The sequence below is a fragment of the Lissotriton helveticus genome, chromosome 1_1 (genome assembly GCF_964261635.1).
Source record: "Lissotriton helveticus chromosome 1_1, aLisHel1.1, whole genome shotgun sequence".
Taxonomy (NCBI): Eukaryota; Metazoa; Chordata; class Amphibia; order Caudata; family Salamandridae; genus Lissotriton; species Lissotriton helveticus.
Genome location: NC_136057.1, coordinates 1,100,755,994 through 1,100,774,086, shown reverse-complemented (window position 1 = coordinate 1,100,774,086; position 18,093 = coordinate 1,100,755,994). Strand labels below are relative to the sequence as shown.

General features: G+C 45.8%; 1 protein-coding gene across 6 annotated transcripts in view; it reads left to right on the top strand.

Annotated features, from left to right (window-relative positions):
- The window catches only part of TBC1D15 (TBC1 domain family member 15), a 607,052-nt gene that overhangs the window by 271,143 nt on the left and 317,816 nt on the right, over nucleotides 1–18,093 (top strand). For all 6 annotated transcript variants that reach the window (XM_078678245.1, XM_078678222.1, XM_078678231.1 and 3 more), the window contains one exon: nucleotides 11,269–11,397. In XM_078678245.1, coding sequence (XP_078534371.1) covers nucleotides 11,269–11,397 — 129 coding nt within the window. The remainder of the gene's footprint in view (nucleotides 1–11,268; nucleotides 11,398–18,093) is intronic.

The following is an 18,093-nucleotide window of genomic DNA, read 5'->3' as shown; positions in this document are numbered from 1 at the left end:
ACGGAAAAAAGGGCGGAACTGATGTCATCACGCCGACGTAGGCCTAATACGGAGTGAGTGTTTGATTGGTTCAGATGCTCCGTCCATCACCACCCTCTTTTGTACCGCTTTGTTCGCCATAAGTTGGCAGGGTATGTTCAGACGTGAGTCCCTTGCTCACTTTGCCACTGGATTCAAGCAAGCCTGGCTGAAGATGGCTGAAATACCAGAAACCGGTCCTAAGAAGCTTGTTTCCGGTCCAGGGAAGGCATGGCTTGGCAGTTCGGGCTGGACTGTTCCCATGAGGCACAGGGTCAGACTGATTTGCATATGGCCATGTCTGAACTGGGGTGGCAGAGTGGGCTAAAGAACGGTGATGGATTAAACCCAGATCTTTTGACTGGGTGTGAGTGTTTGATTTGGTTTGGATGCTCTGTCCATCACCACCCCCTTTTGTACCGCTTTGTTCGCCATAAGTTGGCAGGGTATGCTCAGACGTGAGTCCCTTGCTCACTTTGCCACTGGATTCAAGCAAGCCTGGCTGAAGATGGCTGAAATGCTGGAAACCGGTCCTAGGATGCTTGATTCCGGTCCAGGGAAGATATGGCTTGGCAGTTCAGGCTGGACTGTTCCCATGAAGCACAGGCTCAAGACTGATTTGCATATTGCCATGTCTGAACTGGGGTGGCTTGGTGAGCAAAATAACAATGGATTAAACCCAGATCTGTGACTGGGGGTGAATGTTTTGCCATTGTGCAACATTCCGTCCATCATCTTGTGTGGCAGAGTGGGCTAAAGAACGTGATGGATTAAACCCAGATCTTTTGACCTGGGTGTGAGTGTTTGATTGGTTCGGATGCTCCGACCATCACCACCCTTTTTTGTACCGAGATCTGAAATAGGCCCATTATTAGAGGATGACCGGCCTCTTAAATGCATTTACTGCCTTTATCTAAAACCTAAGGCATCGTAATGTGACAACTGTAGGACTTTTTCGTAAAAAGCTTTACATGACACAGTCAGGCCCCCCAACAAATGGCAGGTTAGCATTATATCGAGGATTCCCTCACCTAGGGGTTGATTTTGCAAGACGTGCCCCTCGAGCAGAAACAAGCAGAACAAGTAACACTTGGAGATGGTTGTAGTTTTCACTAAGTAAGCATCTTTAAAATGAGCATTTGCTCCAAAAAAGCAGTGCACCTCTCTTGAGGCAACACACACACTATGCTGACACTTTGCCCTAAAAAGTGTAATGAAAAGCCATTGTAGAGGATGTTCTGGTGCCTTCCCTAACTAGACTTTTATCTAGGAACAAAACCCTGTCTGCTGTGAAACCTCCATCAGCGTGCACCTTTAAGTTGACAGGCATATCGCTGTCGACCATCTTGTCATTGAAAGTCATCATCACAGGAAACCTCTTTGTCATTGATTCACCCTTAACACCGAAGGGCACACTTTCGTAGCTTCGTAATTGATGGAAACTTTGGCGTTGTTGAGTACTTTATCTTCAGCAGGCATCTTGCCGTCAGCGGTCACCATTTCGTCAAATGTCGCTTCGTCAAAGATCACCTCATTGTCAAAGGTTGCTTCTTTGTCATTTGTACCTTAGTTGTCTCTGTTGCCGTTTACTTTTCAGAGCATCCCAGCATGCTTTAACGACATTTTTAGCATATTACTAATGATATTTTGTATAAAAAGGATAAAGAATACTTAGACATGTTTCAGTAAAGGACTAGTCCCCGACTGATTAAAGCCCATGACAGTTGATGGTTCAGTACATCCGAACCTCCTCTGGATGAGGGTCACTATGAAGATTGAGTTCATTATGACTCGCAGAGTTATGAAGACCTTGAATCATCTTATGAACTGTACCGTTCTGGGGGCAGATACTAACCTAGAGTACCACAGATTGCAAATGTATCAGTACATTTCTTTGTCTTTCCAGCAGAACATTGAAACTTTGGGTGCAATGCTGGTGAATTCAGGTCCACCCCAGTGGCAACCTATTCCCCCTCTCACACTTTTATTGGCCAGTTCAAAAATCCTCTGGCTCATGATTTGAATGATAGACATTTAAATGATAATTTGAAATTGAAAACTGATTAGGACGATCTAGGTCAAACCCCAGAAGAGACTGAAGAGGTTTGCACAATAGGCAACACTCGGGGACACCCGATCCAGCTGTCTGCCTACCGGATGATGTATCCAAGCTCCAAATGCTACTGGAGATAGTTGGGAAGAAGTTTGACTTTCCCATGACATTAAAAGAGAACATTCTTATATTATTTTAAGAAACAGTCTAAGAGATCATTAAAGACTATTTTTAGCCTTGACTTTATTTGACAAGAGAAATGAAGCTTACGAAGAAGCCAGCTACCATTCCAACTGTTGTTCCACGTTTGGAGAAGAAATATCATGCTTAGGCACCCGCCAGTCTACCTCATGGCCATCAGTGCCGGGACCCTGTTATTGCCATAGCTGGCTTCCCATCGTAAATGTTCCAACCAAATCACACCCACCTCAATGCATTCAGATGGAGTGGGCAGGTGTTTCAACACTGTAGGCGAAAGAGCTCAATGGCTGCAGACGCTATCAGGGCAGCCAGTGCTTTCACCATCTTGGGCTTCTACGAATGGTAGATATTGAGTGGCATTTCCCCACTCCTAGATGTCCTTTCAGAAGACAAGTGGGACAGACATAAGTTATTAATAGGGTATGGGTTGCCTCTGCCATGGAGTTGTCCAGTGTAGACTTCCACCTATGTGGGAGAAGTTTTTTGTCAGCAAGTAAGGATGAATTTCTGGTGGAGATGCAGAGAAAAGTCCTGCATAAGCCTTTTGATGGCCAGAGACTGTTCGGCAATCACATAGACAAGACATACATGGGAATTAAAACAGATACTAGCAAGTCATGCTCCCTGTAGATGCTACAGTTTTGCAATCTCTTTACATTTTGAGTCTCCAGGAGATCACAGTCTTACAGAAGAGGATCCTTCATTATGGATTTCAGAACAAACCATACCATACTATACTGTCAATCCTGCAATGATCATGGGTATTCCAGAACTCGGTGACAAAACTACAAGCTGTCACAGAAAGAAAAGGAAAGTCTCATTCTCGAGTCCCTGACCACCATAAATGGGCTTAAGCTACACCTTCTGACCATCCAATGTGAGGGCAAATACCAGATTTTACTGTGGAATAGGAGAAGATCATTTCAGACCGTTGAGTACTTTGGATATGGATTCTTCCTAGAGTTCCAGCAGTAACCACCATGTTGACTGCCAATCAAGGTGAATCGTCATAGTTTACAGCAGTTGTAAAATAAGATCTTCAAGCTGCTCCACAAAAGAATACCAAAGATGTTGCCCAAATATCAGCACAATCAAGGCTTCTATGCCATTTTTTTTCATGTCAGAAATACAAGTTTCTGGAGAGTCATTGTGAAATAAATTCCTGAGATCATAATCCTTCAGGATAATCACATTTCAGGAGATCCTCTCTGCTACAAGTCCTCCAGAGTGTGCTCCCTTTCATATCCCTAGTCATCGTAACCCAAGCAATATTTGAGATTTTCCCTGACCGGAAACACTTTCGGTTCAAGGTCCCTCATTTGGCCTCAAATTGACCCCAAGATTATTTTTTTGCACTTCATAAAGTGCAACATCATAATACAATGAAATCACAATTAAAATAACAGAGAACAAGTAACACAGTTTGCAAAAGTACTGATAGTGCACTGACTCCATATGGTCCATATGGTCACAGTAATAGGGTAAAAAAAATGGATGTGATCATGTAAGATAAAACAAAGTGGAGAGAAATAGAATACAATTTGTGGCATTTGGCTTGGGTTTGAGGTGGGAGTTAGGGAAAGCAACCACTAATTTCAGACTATCGAACACCCCAGCAATAGTGCAAATGCAGGTGTTTCTTATCCCCTTTTATGGTGATACAGTCCCTCTCTGTTCCTTTCTTGAACTAATATATTTCTGAACTTTAAACTCATAACAGAGCTCAGGTGAATATCAGATACATTTTAATTAAGTAAAAAAAGAATAGCCAACTGTTTGAAACCCTTGTGTCATTCTTTTCTGTGTGTAAATTCTATTGAAGGGTAGCCCCATTTGATTTATGAACATGGCAGCTCTATTTACTTTTGTGTATGGCCCTTGTAGAGGTGACTCTCACTATAACACCTTGGATCTCGACGCTAGCCTGCTATTTGAACTTTACATGGGATACGTCAGTTCTGTACCTATTTTCTTGCTGTAAGATAAGTAAGGTTTCTGCAAGCTACCTGTTGCATGTACCCACAACAGGTAAAGTAACTGTGTCCCAGTACATTCATTCATCACCCCCTGCATGAAAGAAAGTTGGCTGCATTTCGAAGAACACAGCCATCTTGTTTTTCAGCCTGTAGACCATTCGTTATATGAGGCTATTTATAAATTTTATTTTGTCATTCTTTATACATTGATGAGTTAGGGGAAAGCCAGTTCCTTAGTATACATATTTTAGCTTTTGTTGATGCAGGCAGGAGCCACCACCTGCAGTGGAAGTACATGGACGGTAGATCTATTTTGTTATGCAGCAATGATAATTTATTAGGCTGTATGATGGCGTGATCTGAAAATTTGTTCAGTGTATTGCAGACTGATGACCAACATCTAGCTATATTTGGGCACCCCCACAGGATGTGCAGCAAGTCACATCTGGACTGCTGGCACATCCATCACCCTGAGTTCCCAACTAGAGTTAATTTATTTGATTGTAAAAGGTATGATCCTACAACCAGGCTTACAGTAACGTATAAAAATGTACATGATATACAATCATATATATATATACACATAAATCAATATACAAGTAAAAACCTTCTGAAAAAAATTAATTCTAAAACATACCGCTTCTTGGCACATTTAATTGCGAGCATGCCGTCTCCAAAGAACACATTCCAAATCTGCTAAAAAGTGGAAATCCGTATATCCCTCTGGCCTGAGCGCTACAGCCGAGGTGGTGACAGAACTAAAGTCATCGGATACTGCTGGCTGCATTTGACTACCTGGCCCGCCAACGCCTATTCTTCAAGCACGCCGGCGAGAGGCTGCTAGTCTCCGTGCGGAAGTGGAGGAGCTTTGTACATGCCATGGCAACTGAGGCAGATTGAGGTCACTGCGTACCACAGCCCACCTCTAGCCTCGCCCTGCTGATGCAGACTCACGCGGCCTGAACGCCCCAGTGGAAGTCCTCTCACCACAGATCTTCCGCACATGGAGCATATAGCCTCCACTGTAACTGCTACACTTTTCACTGATCAGTGAGGAAGTCATTGACGAGGTGTCATTACTTGGCCGCGGCCCCCGACCTGTGCAATTTTCTCATCTACTACCTTGGGGGCCCTCACAGAATGCGGCCCACATGCCCCATACTGAGCCCACATTGACTTTCCGTGGGCCTTGCCACCTCCTAGGCAGGCATTATTGATTTTGGGTGGGTGGAACCCCTGGAGAAATATGCCCGCCCCACCAGATTTTGGAGCGGCCCTAGTAACATTCCGGAGAGCCTACAAGGCAAGCTGGCCCCTAGTGGCCTATCTTGCACTTTCCCTCCTAACGCATGAGCCCCCAGGCTATTTATATAATGACCACCACTTGGACTGGGCAACGCCTTTAGAACCATGGGGTGAGTCCAGCATATGAGGGTCTCCGTTTCAATATGTCACCTATAGGCCCCCTCCACCTTGATCTGCCGCGCCCGTTGGTGGGCACAAAGACCCAGACTTAAAAGACCTGGTGCTGGTTCTCTGTTTGGGTCCTATCTTCAATTCATACACAGCCTCGCCTAGATACCAGGGGGGGAAGGAGAGGGAACAGCTACAAAACCTACTGCGAGGCCCTCTGAACTCTGTACATTTGGGGTCCACAGCTGCTGTTATTGACTACTACCCAAGACTGGCTCACCTCACAGCAGGGACTTTTAGTGCTCAGGGTGGGCCCATTGCGATTAACAGACTTCTTGATGGTGGCCCAGCACTACTTGGGGCTGGCCCCCTTTCTCTCTATGCCTACCCACCCCCGTTAGGCATGTGCGGGCATACGCCAACTGGGTCCGACAACTGGTGATTGCTCCTACTTCTCTCTCTGTCCTCCTTTTGCTCTTCTTTCCACCATGCCGCGCCCCACCGGAGGGAAGGAGACCCAGGGTTAGAGCTGTGAAAAATATTCTGCCTTCCCAGATGGCGCTTGTTTGTCCACTGACCCAGCGCTGGTCACACAAGATAAATTGTATTCTATTCTCCTAGCCATCAAGGACTTCAAGGACACCCTTGACCCTAAAATCTACACAGTGGGGTTTGACTTCGGCTTACTCACCGCAAGCTGAGAGAACGAATTATCGACACCGAGCTCACCTTGCAGGAACTTGGCCATACGACCTAGGACCTATCTACATATGTGGAAGACGTGTTAGGGCGAGTTAGAGCTCTTGAGGTCCAGGCTGAGGACTCTAGAGGTCACGCCCGCAGAAGCAATATGGGTGGTGGGCATGCCCGACAAAGCGGAAGGTGAGGACATGATAACATTCCTAGAAACCTGATTAGTTGAGAAGGTGAAACCGGAGGGCTTGTCCCTTTTCTTTGCACTCTAGAGAGCTCACAGAGTGCTAGGCCGTTCACTGCCCTCTGGCAGACCACCCTGGGCAATTGTGGCACGTCTCCTCCTTTCAGGGAAAGGGACTGTATCCTTAACAATGCCAGGAACATTGGGGCACTCATGATAAATAATAGTCAAGCATTTCTGTTCCCTGATTTTACTGTTGCTGTTCAAAAGCAGAGAGCCCTCATTTCTGGAAGCTAAACGCAAACTTAGAGACCTTAATATCCAGTACGGCATGCCCTACCCTGCTAAGCTTCGCGTCATTACCAATCAGGGCACAACGTTTTTCCTGGAGCTGGAGGAGGTATGAAGTTGGCTTGATTTTCACGGCGAGGGGTCATACTCGATCTAGAAACGGGCCCAGAAACAGGGAGGGGGGTGTTGGGGAGGGTGGAATGGAATTAAGAGCCTCCATCCTCCATTCAAGTGCGCAGAGACCGTCAACGTGCTGTGGAGACAGCTGTTAAGCTCACAATCTCCAGCACTGATCTTCCACCTGAAGAGTGGAACACATCTAGTGGCCCCGATGCAGGCTCAGGGTCTCATTCTACATTGAACTCTCAACATAGCTGAGACCTGCCTTTAGTACACCACAAATGGCAGAACTTATCAACTGATATATTGGACCTTCGACCTCCTCCATTTCCTTCTTTGTACATTTCTATGATTTCTCTCTTCGCCTGACATTTTCTTCCTACATTCTTTATTTCCTTGCCTTACTTGCTTAGACGGCTGATATTTACAACTGCGAGGGGGCTGGGGTTTTTTCCCCCCACCTTATTTTCTATGGCAGCCATCCCAGCGGTTTGGGGATGATGCGGCGTGGAGCCCAAGACCGTTTCCAGCTGACGCTTCCTCTGCTACACCTCCAACACTCAATGCCTGATCTTGGGCCTTTGTATAGCCCTGAGATGATTCTTGTTCTCCCCTTGTGGTACTGCGGGGCAGGTGGGAGGAGGACCTAGAGACACCTGTTTCAAATGGTTACTGGGCATGGATGTGGTAAATGGCACCCATGATTTCCCGCAGGGCTTGTTTCAAATGAATCCATTATTACATCCTTCACCGGGTGTACCTCAAACCCTTGAAACGTAGTGTACACTCCCCCCACCCCCCGGCCTCACATGACTGCCTGTTTCTCCACATTACCCCAAGAGTCATCCTACGTATGCTGTGGGGGGCCCCCACCTTCCCCATTATTGGTCCATGGTGGTCCACCTATTGGCCGAAGCTACTGACCATAACCTGACCCTCCCTCCCCACCCTCGATTTTGCCTCTTGGGTATTTTCCCTCGCCCGCCAAATACATAGTCACCAGCTGCTTTATTTACCTGGCTTTGGTGTCGGCTAAGCGTAAAATCACTATGGTATGGAAGAATGCTGATTGTCCTCTGATGGAGGGTTGGTTGGTTGACATACTATGATGGGCAACAAGAAGATTATTCGTCTACTCTGTGAAGTGCACTAGGGAAGGTGCCCTTTGGAACACGCAAGGACCTGGGACACAGTTATCGCAGATTTTCAAGGGTAATGACACAGAGTATGGATGAATCCTCCGACTGAATGTTCCCCTGCCTACTTCCTTCCTTCTGGGTTCCCCGGGTCCTGATGCCTGCACCACCGTCGCTGTTGACAGTACCCCTCTATCAATGTTACACCGCACTATTGGACCCCACTTTTAACACTGTATGCTATCACAAAAGTGCCTAGCTTTATTTCAGTTACTTACCAACTTAGTGTCTTGTAGAGGGGTGGGGGGGTGGGGGGGGAGAAGGTAGGATATACCGTGGGTGGGTGGTGTTAGATCTACTCGTTGGATAGTTCCGTTTTTTTATTTGGTTACCTTTATATGCTTTCATTTATCATGGCATACACAAACGTAATGGAATTATTCCTTTTTCGTATATGCATATATGTCGTGGATTGCTGTCATGCTGTCCTATATATTTTCCATTGCTGCCCATGACTTTCTTTTGTGTTTACAACCCCCTTTGTTCGAATTGTACATCGCATGAGAGCATCAATGTATATTCTACAACTGAAAATTCTGCTATACTTTAACTCAATAAAAATCTGTAAAAAAAAACAATAGGGGCGGTACAAACCCATCTCGTTATTGGTTAAGGCTCCTTTCTAATTTCACCCAAAACAGTATATATCTTTGTCACCTGGCAACGTATCCTCCAGTTGTGAAAGGAGTATTGCCACACAATGGTGTTCAATGCAGTCCTAATCCCCTGGAGTTTGCTTTAGCTATTACCTTGTAGGATTTCAATCTTGTTTTCCTATATAAAGATCTAATTTGTTCCAATGAACCATACTAGTCTGAGTGATACCATCAGTGGTAACATGCTCAGTTCGTAGTAAAAGTGTAGGGCTCACCCATATTAACTGTCCAGTCTTTGCCTCGCAATGAGATCTCCAGATGGTTTGGTAATGAGTTGGTTTACAGTATCCTTCACGGTCTGCTTGAAAGCCCTACAGATGTAGACCTCTGAGTATTCAAGCTTATTTTGTCTTCCTTGGAAGTTGTATCTCTCAATGGAGCCAGTGTTGTATTCAAATTGTAGCCCAAAATACATGAAATCGGGGATAATTCTCATGCGGCTGGCAGGGAAGCTTTTAGGTCTGTGAGACTGAGTAGAATATAATCTGCATAGACCAGCAGTTTCAAGACTCACTGAGGTTTCTTGATCTCCCTAATATCAACCTTATTTTACGTGCAACTGCCGTCAGGGATTCCATTGCTAACAAGAACAGAGAAGAGAAAAATGGACAAACCTGCTGTGTTCCGCTTTGTATGCGGAAAGGATATTAGAAGAAACCACTAGAATTTACTTTCTCTGTGGATGTCATATAGCCACAACATCTTGTTGAGAAGCCGATGCCCAATCCAGCTCTGCTGAATTGTGCAGAACATGTAGTCTTACTGAATCAATTCAAACTCCTTCTCAGCATAGAAGTATAGTGCTGTCTTACTCACCATTCCTCATCCCTCACAGACTGTTGTTCACCCTCGGCATTTCCTCAAAACAATGCCTCCTGGCACAAATTCAGTCCCCTCAATGAAAGCGACATTCACAACATGCTTACAGCGTCTAAACCTTCCAATCACTTCATCAACCCTTTGTCTCCGAATATCTTTAAGGAGATCAAATCGTCTATCCTCCCTTTATGGACTAAGATCGTAAATGCCTCGCTCCACCAAGGCACTATCCCTGATTGCCTAAAAGTAGGGCAGGTAATCCCCATCTTTAAAAAACTGCATCTTGTTCAGACCCCAACAGATTCCGCCCAATCTCCAACATTCCCACCCAATCTCCAACATTCCCACTCTGGCGAAGCTTCTTGAAAAATGTGTCCAGATACAACTCTGCAACCATATAGAACAATACCAACTCCTTGACCAATACCGGTCACTGATGTGATCCTGCACATGCAGGATCACATCAGTACCGCTACCAAAGGAGCAAACTATCAGATGAGCATCCTAAGGAAATGAAAACCCTTCCTCCCCAGGACGACCTTAAATGTGCGGTACAAGCCCTAGTCATTCCCAGGCTATACTCAGTGGCCTTCCTAGATACAAACGGACCCATCTACGGGCCTCTCTTAACGATTATGCCAGACTCATCACCTAAACAAAAAGAAACAAACACATCTCCCCTGATCTGAAATCCATGAACTGGCTTCAATATGAGGCAAGAATTCAACAAAAAATGCTTTACATTTCAATACCCCCAGGTACTTGGCCCTAAAGCTAGGATTATCAGGCGGATGTAGGTCATCGCGAAAGTTCCAGCTCCCTTCTGCTGAAACCCCTGATTATTCTCAAAAAGAAAACGTGCAACAGAGCCTTCTTGGGTATCGCCCCAAAAAATTGGAAATCTTTCCCAAAAGAAATCTGTCTGATTCCATCTACCGCCTCCTTCAAAAAAGAAGTGAAATCATTTCTGATGAACCAATGGTTGGCCTAAGATCATAACGTGGGGGGAGAATGGCAGAGCACAGCAGTGGAATAATAATAAAACACAAGAGGGGCAAGGCTACACGCGATAGCTATTAAAAAAGTGTCAGTCAGTAGTAAATTGTAAACCAGAGGTTGCAGATTGAAGGAAAGCATGACGTGCGTGCAATAGGAGAAAGTCCTTTTAAAAAAACAGTGCCCACAGACCGTAAATAAAACATACTGAGTTACAACACAGATAAGAGGGTCAGTAATTATGGGAGGTTACAAAAGGAGAAAAGGCAGTAGTAAGGAGGAACTACTAAGCCTATTGACGAACCAAAAGCTATCTTTTACAAAGGACAGGAAGAGGAGCCAATTGTAAAGATGGACGTTAATTGGGCGGAGCTTAATGGCCATATACTGAAAACTGCATTTCTCGAAGTGAAAAAGCAAGCGCTGTCTAGGTGAGACCTAAAAATATATCAATATTAATAGATTTAATTTGATAACAATAAATCATCACTGCCAACTCATATTTGTTCCATTATTTGCTCAGTTTCAGTGTTACATGTGCTAATGTTATTTCCATCATATGACTGCTACATTAAGAACTTTAGATGGATTTATTACAATGTGCCACATTTTTTAAGGTTTATTTGTTAATTATCACACTTCCATATTTCAGATTGATGTAGCGCAGCGGCTGAATGTACACAGAAGAGAGCCATTATCCCCAACAGAATGGCTTAACAGTATGGACCTGGAAGGAAGAATACTGAATGTCGATCGCATGAAGCAAATTATTTTCAAAGGGGTAAATGATATTTTGTGATTAATCCACAACCTTATGATCGGCTTTATTCCCCTTTTACACATCTTTCCGATAGAATCTTCTAACTGCAAATTACTAACCTTTTGATTCCTCTCCGCTGCCAAACTTGATCCAGAAAACTTAAAGCAGTAGCTCCCACTTGCCGACAGGTGGGGCCATCCGACCCCATTCCACATTTGGAAGTGATGACACAGAGCAATATATAGACTCACCCCCATGCCCTGATATCAGTACCTGTTTTTCTGTGTATATCTAGAATACTGCTTGATTTGCTGCATTTTACCAATTTTTCCAAATTTGTTTTTTGACAGGTGTGCAGGGATGCCTGCTCTTTAACCACATAATTAAGCTTTGTTGTCCTTGTAAGAAACAGATGTCACTCACAGACCCGCACAACATTTGTTTGTGGTGCCTTGGCTTCAAACATGGTTGAAAGGTCTCAGGCAGGTGTTTCCTTATGTATTTGCATGAGAGGGTCTCCTGCAATTCCAGCTCCATGGAGAAGTTACCCCTTCGGCAGTTGAAAGCTCCAGCAGCGGCCTCTGATTCAGATCCATTTCTGATATTGAAGCTGATGCACCTCATGTTTTCAGAACATTATCAATTCCCTGGGAGATTGAGGCTTTTTGTAGGGAGGGTGGCAGTTATTCTGATGTTCCATTACCTATTAGTGTGCCTTCTGCCTAGGTAGGCCCGTCTGGCTACGCAGTTGGACTTCCACCCATGGTCTCTCCTCCAATGACAACTGCCTTATTTGGCCTCAGCCAGCATCAGTCCTGCCCTTTACACCTCTGCTGCAGGCCCCGGTGGTACCCAGCCTTGCACTGGCCTCCACTCCAGAGGAGCCTTTTCCAGATTTTGTCCCACTTCCTATGTCAGATCCAGATCGGAATTTGGCCAGATCTCGGACAGTGTCACACAACTATTGACTAAAGCACAACCTTCGACCTCACTGACCTTTTTGTCAGCGTCCGTTGTTCCCCTGCCGCGCAGCTCCACCTGGTAGCTGTTGCCCTCTGTGCTCCAGGTCTTGTATTTGAGGCCCTACTCCACCGCAGGCTGCCTACTCCTCATCCCTGGTGATTCAGTGGTGAGTCTGTCTTACTTCCCTGCTTTCCTGTTCCTTCTCATCTCATCTGCTTTCCTAGCCATTTTCATTTGCTAATTTTCTTCTGTATTTCTCTTTTTCCCTTTTTACGTCTCACGCCTAGCGTTGCAGTGTGCAGCACTGCTCGCGCAGCTAGACTTCATGTAGGGGCCCTTGCACACGCTGGTGCGTGCGCTTTGTCTTTTGTCCTACACCATTGGCCTTTGTGTGCGTCTTTTTAACGAAGACTGCTTGCAATTGGCCAAAGGCGGCCGCATTGCTCCGCCCATGGCCTATTGGTGGCGGTTACCCGCACGGACGGCATGTGTTTTCAATTATCCTGCCCAGACACAGGCGCTGTAATTGAAACCACATGGCTCGCTGTGGCGCGCGCACCACTCGGGCTTGTTCTTTTTTGTATCCATTTCACAGGGAAGCAACTAAATGAAAGAATGAAAGAGAGGTTGTGAACCGTTTCTTCAAGTCACAGTTTCTCCACGGAAAAGTTGTGCTCCTACCTTGTGTAGTGTTCATTTGAAATACACAATTTCATGTGTAATAGAAAAAGCTGTTAAAAAACTGCAATGAATTAAAATAGGAGTCTTCGGTGTTATGTTGCATCTTCTATCGACCATCACTTCACCTCCCGAAGTCTACGCTTGGCCACGACTAGCTCTAGCAAGTCAAGGAAGCTAAGATGTCCTGTCTAACCACTGCTAATCCAGTGTCCATAAAAGTGACTGAGGAAAGGGTTGGGAGCAGTGGAACTGAAAGCCATCCCTAACTCTGTTTAACCTGAGCCGGGGGAGGGTCGGTTGTAAGTTATTCTTCCCTCTGCTCTTCGTGTCAGCGGTCCCCGGGCGGGGCTTCCTCCTTAAGTAGAGACGTGTGTTATTTAAGGGCGGGGGAGGAGGCGGGTGTGAAGTTACTCACTGCGGGGCCCGGGTCATTTCACGGCTCAGTAGTTATCTGGTGGCAGGCGCCTGCCTTCCCAGCCCTGCCGAGGATCACAAGCTGTTTGACAGTCCCTGGCTCACAGCCTTGAGGAAACAATAGCGCCGAGGAAACAATAGCGCCGTGAGGACTCTTCTATCTATCTACACTTGGTTCCCTAATAATCCACACAGGGCTCCCACGAGACATTTTGCAATTCGATTTAGCATTTTCTAAGACTCCCTCGGGTTTCTCACCCCTGGCTCCCTCTCTGCCCTTACTTGTGTTACGAGCAGGACCGCGTGATATTTGACAGGCCGTTTCAATAACACGGCTCTCCCACAGCGCTTTTCGCCCGCACAGGGCAGCGAAGCACTGTACCGCAGGAGATGTGAATGAAACCGCTGTCAACCGAGGACGGGCAGTCGGTACCGGGGCTGGGGGAGCAGGCTGTCTTGGGGAGCAGTGCGTTCATTCGGTCTTGGGGAGCATGCCAGCAGCCTGTACTGGAGAGCGCTGTGGACAGTCTGTACCAGTGTGTCCTGGCAGCCTGCCAGCTGTCTCTACCAGTGTAAGGAGGAGCAGTCGGTACTGGGGGGCAGTCTGTACCAGCGAGCAGTGTGAGCAGTCTGACTTAGGAAGACCTGGCAAGCACTCTGCACTGGAGAGTAGTAGAGACAAACTCATGCAGTCTCTTATGGGGTGCAGCACGAGCAGTATGTACCATGCAGCTGTCTGAGCAGTCTGTGTCCCGGGAAGACTGTCAGCGGTCTGTACAGGGAAGCAGTTTGTACAGGTAAGCAGTTGGTATAGGGCAGCAGTCTATACAGGGGAGCAGTATGAGCAGTCTGTCCTGGGGAGCTGCCTGCAGTCTTCTATAGAGCAGTGTAGATGGACAACCGCATAAGTGTTAGGTCCTGAGAGAAGTCTGTCTGCTGTCTGCATTGGGAACGTGGCCTAACGGCCAGACCTGCCGACTTTGAAGCTAGGGAACCGGGTTGGAGTCTCTGCGTCCGCTCACCATCCTGTGATTCTGAGCAAATCCCGTAATCTCCTCGTGCCTAGAAAACAAATGTGTCCTTCTGTAATGGAATTGGTCTTCATGTAAAGCACTCCGATACCTTTGCGTCGAGTTTGCGCTATATAAAACCGCAACAAAATACGAGAGAACAGTGAGAGCTGCGGTCTGTACTAAAGGGAATGCTAGGTAGTTCATGCTGTAGAGAAGTGAGTTGAACATGTGCATACCGTCTGCAAAAGCACCCTGCTCTTGTCTATACCGATCGTTTTCTGGCAACGCTCCAGGGATATGGAACGCTCTCCCTGGAGTCCTCAGATGCAACCCCTCCTTCCCCTGTTTCAAAAGGGACCTGAAACTCCATCTCCTAAACAAATACTATCACGACCAACGTCAACCAACCTAGTCCTCTTTATCCGAGTTGTCTCCTCTCTCTCTCTCTCTGGACTCTCAAGAATAGTGGGTGACCGGACCATGTCACTCTCGCCTTTTCTTTTATTGCTCTCTCCCCCTCCGCTCCACTGCATATTTACTTCCCATGCTGTATTTTTGTCTGTGGTTTGCCTACTATGTAATTGTATTATCCTTCTGCTGTTTACTATGTGTATGTAAAGCGCTCTGATACTTACGGGTCAAGCTGGCGCTATATAAAACTTTAAAAATAAAATAAAAAACAGCCGTACGTGGCTGCAGCACGTAATCGGTGATAATTTCTTCCAGCCCCGGACTATTTACCGAAAGGTGCACGCATGACCTATGACCACTGTAATGATAACTATTGTATATAGCGCTTGATGCTGCCCTTCTAATTTTTATAAGCGCTTTAAACAGGTGTTAGTAGTAGTTAATGTAATGTTATTCAGTGCACCGATTGGTAACTCTCAACTTTATATCGCAGCATTACTTTGCTTATGGAGTTCAGTGCACCGAGGTGTCCTGGCAGCTAGGCCATCAAGTGTGACATGATCCGACCCTGCTGCATGTCGCACACTAAAGAAGGTTGCAGGAGAGGCCATACATGAAAGGTCACTGCACCGGAGGTGCGCCGTGAGGGCAGGTTAGGGGAGGGTCACAGTGCGAACAGGTCACATAACAACCACTTCTGCGGGCTGACCGACACGTCCCCGCAGGGGACACTCATGAGAGGGCGGCCCCCTTAGTGCCATAAGATGGCACACGGGGCAGCCCAGTGTTCCGAGACCCCTTCCGGGTCCCGCTCGTCACTTCCGGCCGGGTGGGGGGCGGGGGAAGGGTATATATTCCTCCCCCGCCCACTTTTTTACAGTTAGATGTCTTCGCAGTACTGAATTAGTCAACAAAATAATGACGTGTCAATCTTTAAAGCCATATTTGAAGCTGTTTATACTGAAAACAGTTTAAGCTTGGTCTTAGCTTTTTCACAGTCCTGTTTTCTGTCTCACAAGTGCCGGGTTGTGTGCCAGGCCTCCACTGCCTACAAAGGCCCACGTAATTGGGCTGAATACAGAAAACATAGTGTTTGTGAGGTGTTACCTGATGGCAACGAAACTATGCCTTCTCCACAAATTTAAAAGTCTACTTATTTCCATAGCGCCTATTGCCAATATTTAGCGGGTTCCCAAGCAAGTCTGCTTTCTGTCTGATTAAGGGGCTTTGGAAAGCAAGTGATTTTTCAAAGATCACACTTTGATACAATGGGAAAGCTGTAACTAGAACCGTAAGAATAAGCTCAACTTGACTGCAAGTAATAGCTTACTCCATGCAACAATCACTTCAAAACTTCACAGAGAATCAGGGCTTTAATTTGTGCCTCAAAGAATAAGTTACCCATGATGCTGTACGTCAAACAGATGAATTATGCTGTTACATATTTTGATGAAAAAGGGGCTCTTCATTTACAGACAAGGCCACAGGGAACAATTAAACAACCACCGTTTCCAAGTAAAACATTAAAATACAGGTAATGCACGTTAAAACTTAGTTTTATCCCCTTAGACAAAGCGAAGTGTGACATATGCCTTTTCCAATTAAATTTTTTTAAGTAACAGCAATCATTTTTACATTTATATTGTATTTTAAAGTACATAGTACGTTTCAAACAGAATACTAAACTGGCAACAACTCTGAACAAACTCTCACACCTCTCCCCTACTCAACCTTGTGCCCTGAAAAAACAGTTCATATTCCAAAGCAGGATGTAGGTTTTAGACAGCACTTAAAGTTTTCTCAAAATGTGGATTGAAATTTGGGCTGCACCTACATATCATGTCCAGCCCATCTATTTTGAGGTACTCCTGCTGAAATGATTTCTGCCAATCCCCAGTTATAGCCCTTCCTGTGCGAAATTATAATATCTGTGAGCTGCATCTCAGTTCATTCAACAACAACAAGGGACCCCAAAATTAGTCAGCAGGGACCTCGGGGAGCATATTTTTTATCAAACAACATTGGTCCCCAACATTGAGAAATTTCAGCACAAAAATAAAATATAGACAGAGTGAATCTATATTTTTAGAAAGGCATGTCCAGCCGGACAGTGGTCTTTCAGAGATTTTACTCAGAATTCATGTATTCAAATCACATAGAAATACCTTCCAACAATCAACCAGTGTGGACCACAAGCCTGTGTCCAGTACTAACAGAGCAGGTACAAAGGGTTGATATAGACAGCAAAGAAGGGCTTTGTAAGGCGAAAACAAGTTACTCTATCAACAATACAATTGTACAGAGTATTACAACCGTGCACTTGACATCCAATAGTAATCACAATTCGGTTTCAGTGCATTTAAAGTCGACGGCGTTTCGGACCCCTAGTAAATCTCAGGGTCCATCATCAGGACAGATACAATGAAAAGCCTTAAAGTAATTAAGCCTCTAAATGCCTAAAGGGGGGAAGAGGAAATATTCACATTAAGTACAAAAACAGCGTTTACATGGTAAAGAGCATGGTAAGGAAACAGTGACTTCAGTGTGACCAGTGAGCGGCGCAACACTAGTCAAATCTATCAGGTGTGCTATGGCGGTCGGTGCACGAATACTCTAAGATCAGGTCCTTGTGAACAACCGTGATGCTAGGAGGAGGGCGGAAGTTAGGTCAATACGGTAGTGAAAGTGCCCAGTGAAGCGGACAATGTGATCAAGCCCATCGTGGCTCAGAACAATACCGCAATGACTAAAAAAGGGGGGTATAACGCAATGAGGGAGTGACGGATGGTATCAAGAGTACAAGTGCTCTCTAAGGCGGAATGCGTGATAGTGTCCGTGGTAGTTTACAGGGAGTCGGCGGCGGGAGTCAAAATGGGCACAAATGCTCACCGGAACGCCTCATGGTGTAGAGGCTTATTCCTCGGTTAGCGGAAATACACACGTTCACCCTGGACAAGCGAAAGGAGAAAATGAGAACAAATAACGCGGCCAGCGTGTAGGAGACCCAAGGTTAAATCTTGGAGTATCTAACTTACCCCAATCGGGTGGCGGGAGCCGCGGAATTAAGTGGAGTCCGTCGGCTGCCAGGATACCTGGGGATGAGGAAGGAGTTACTGAAGTGTATCAATAACGGCGATTAGCACGGATGTCGAGGGTAAAGGGGATCTGCTTACCGGGTTAGTCGGTCGAGAGTTTCACTTCCTGGCGTGCTCAAAGCAGAATAGCTCAGCAAGCA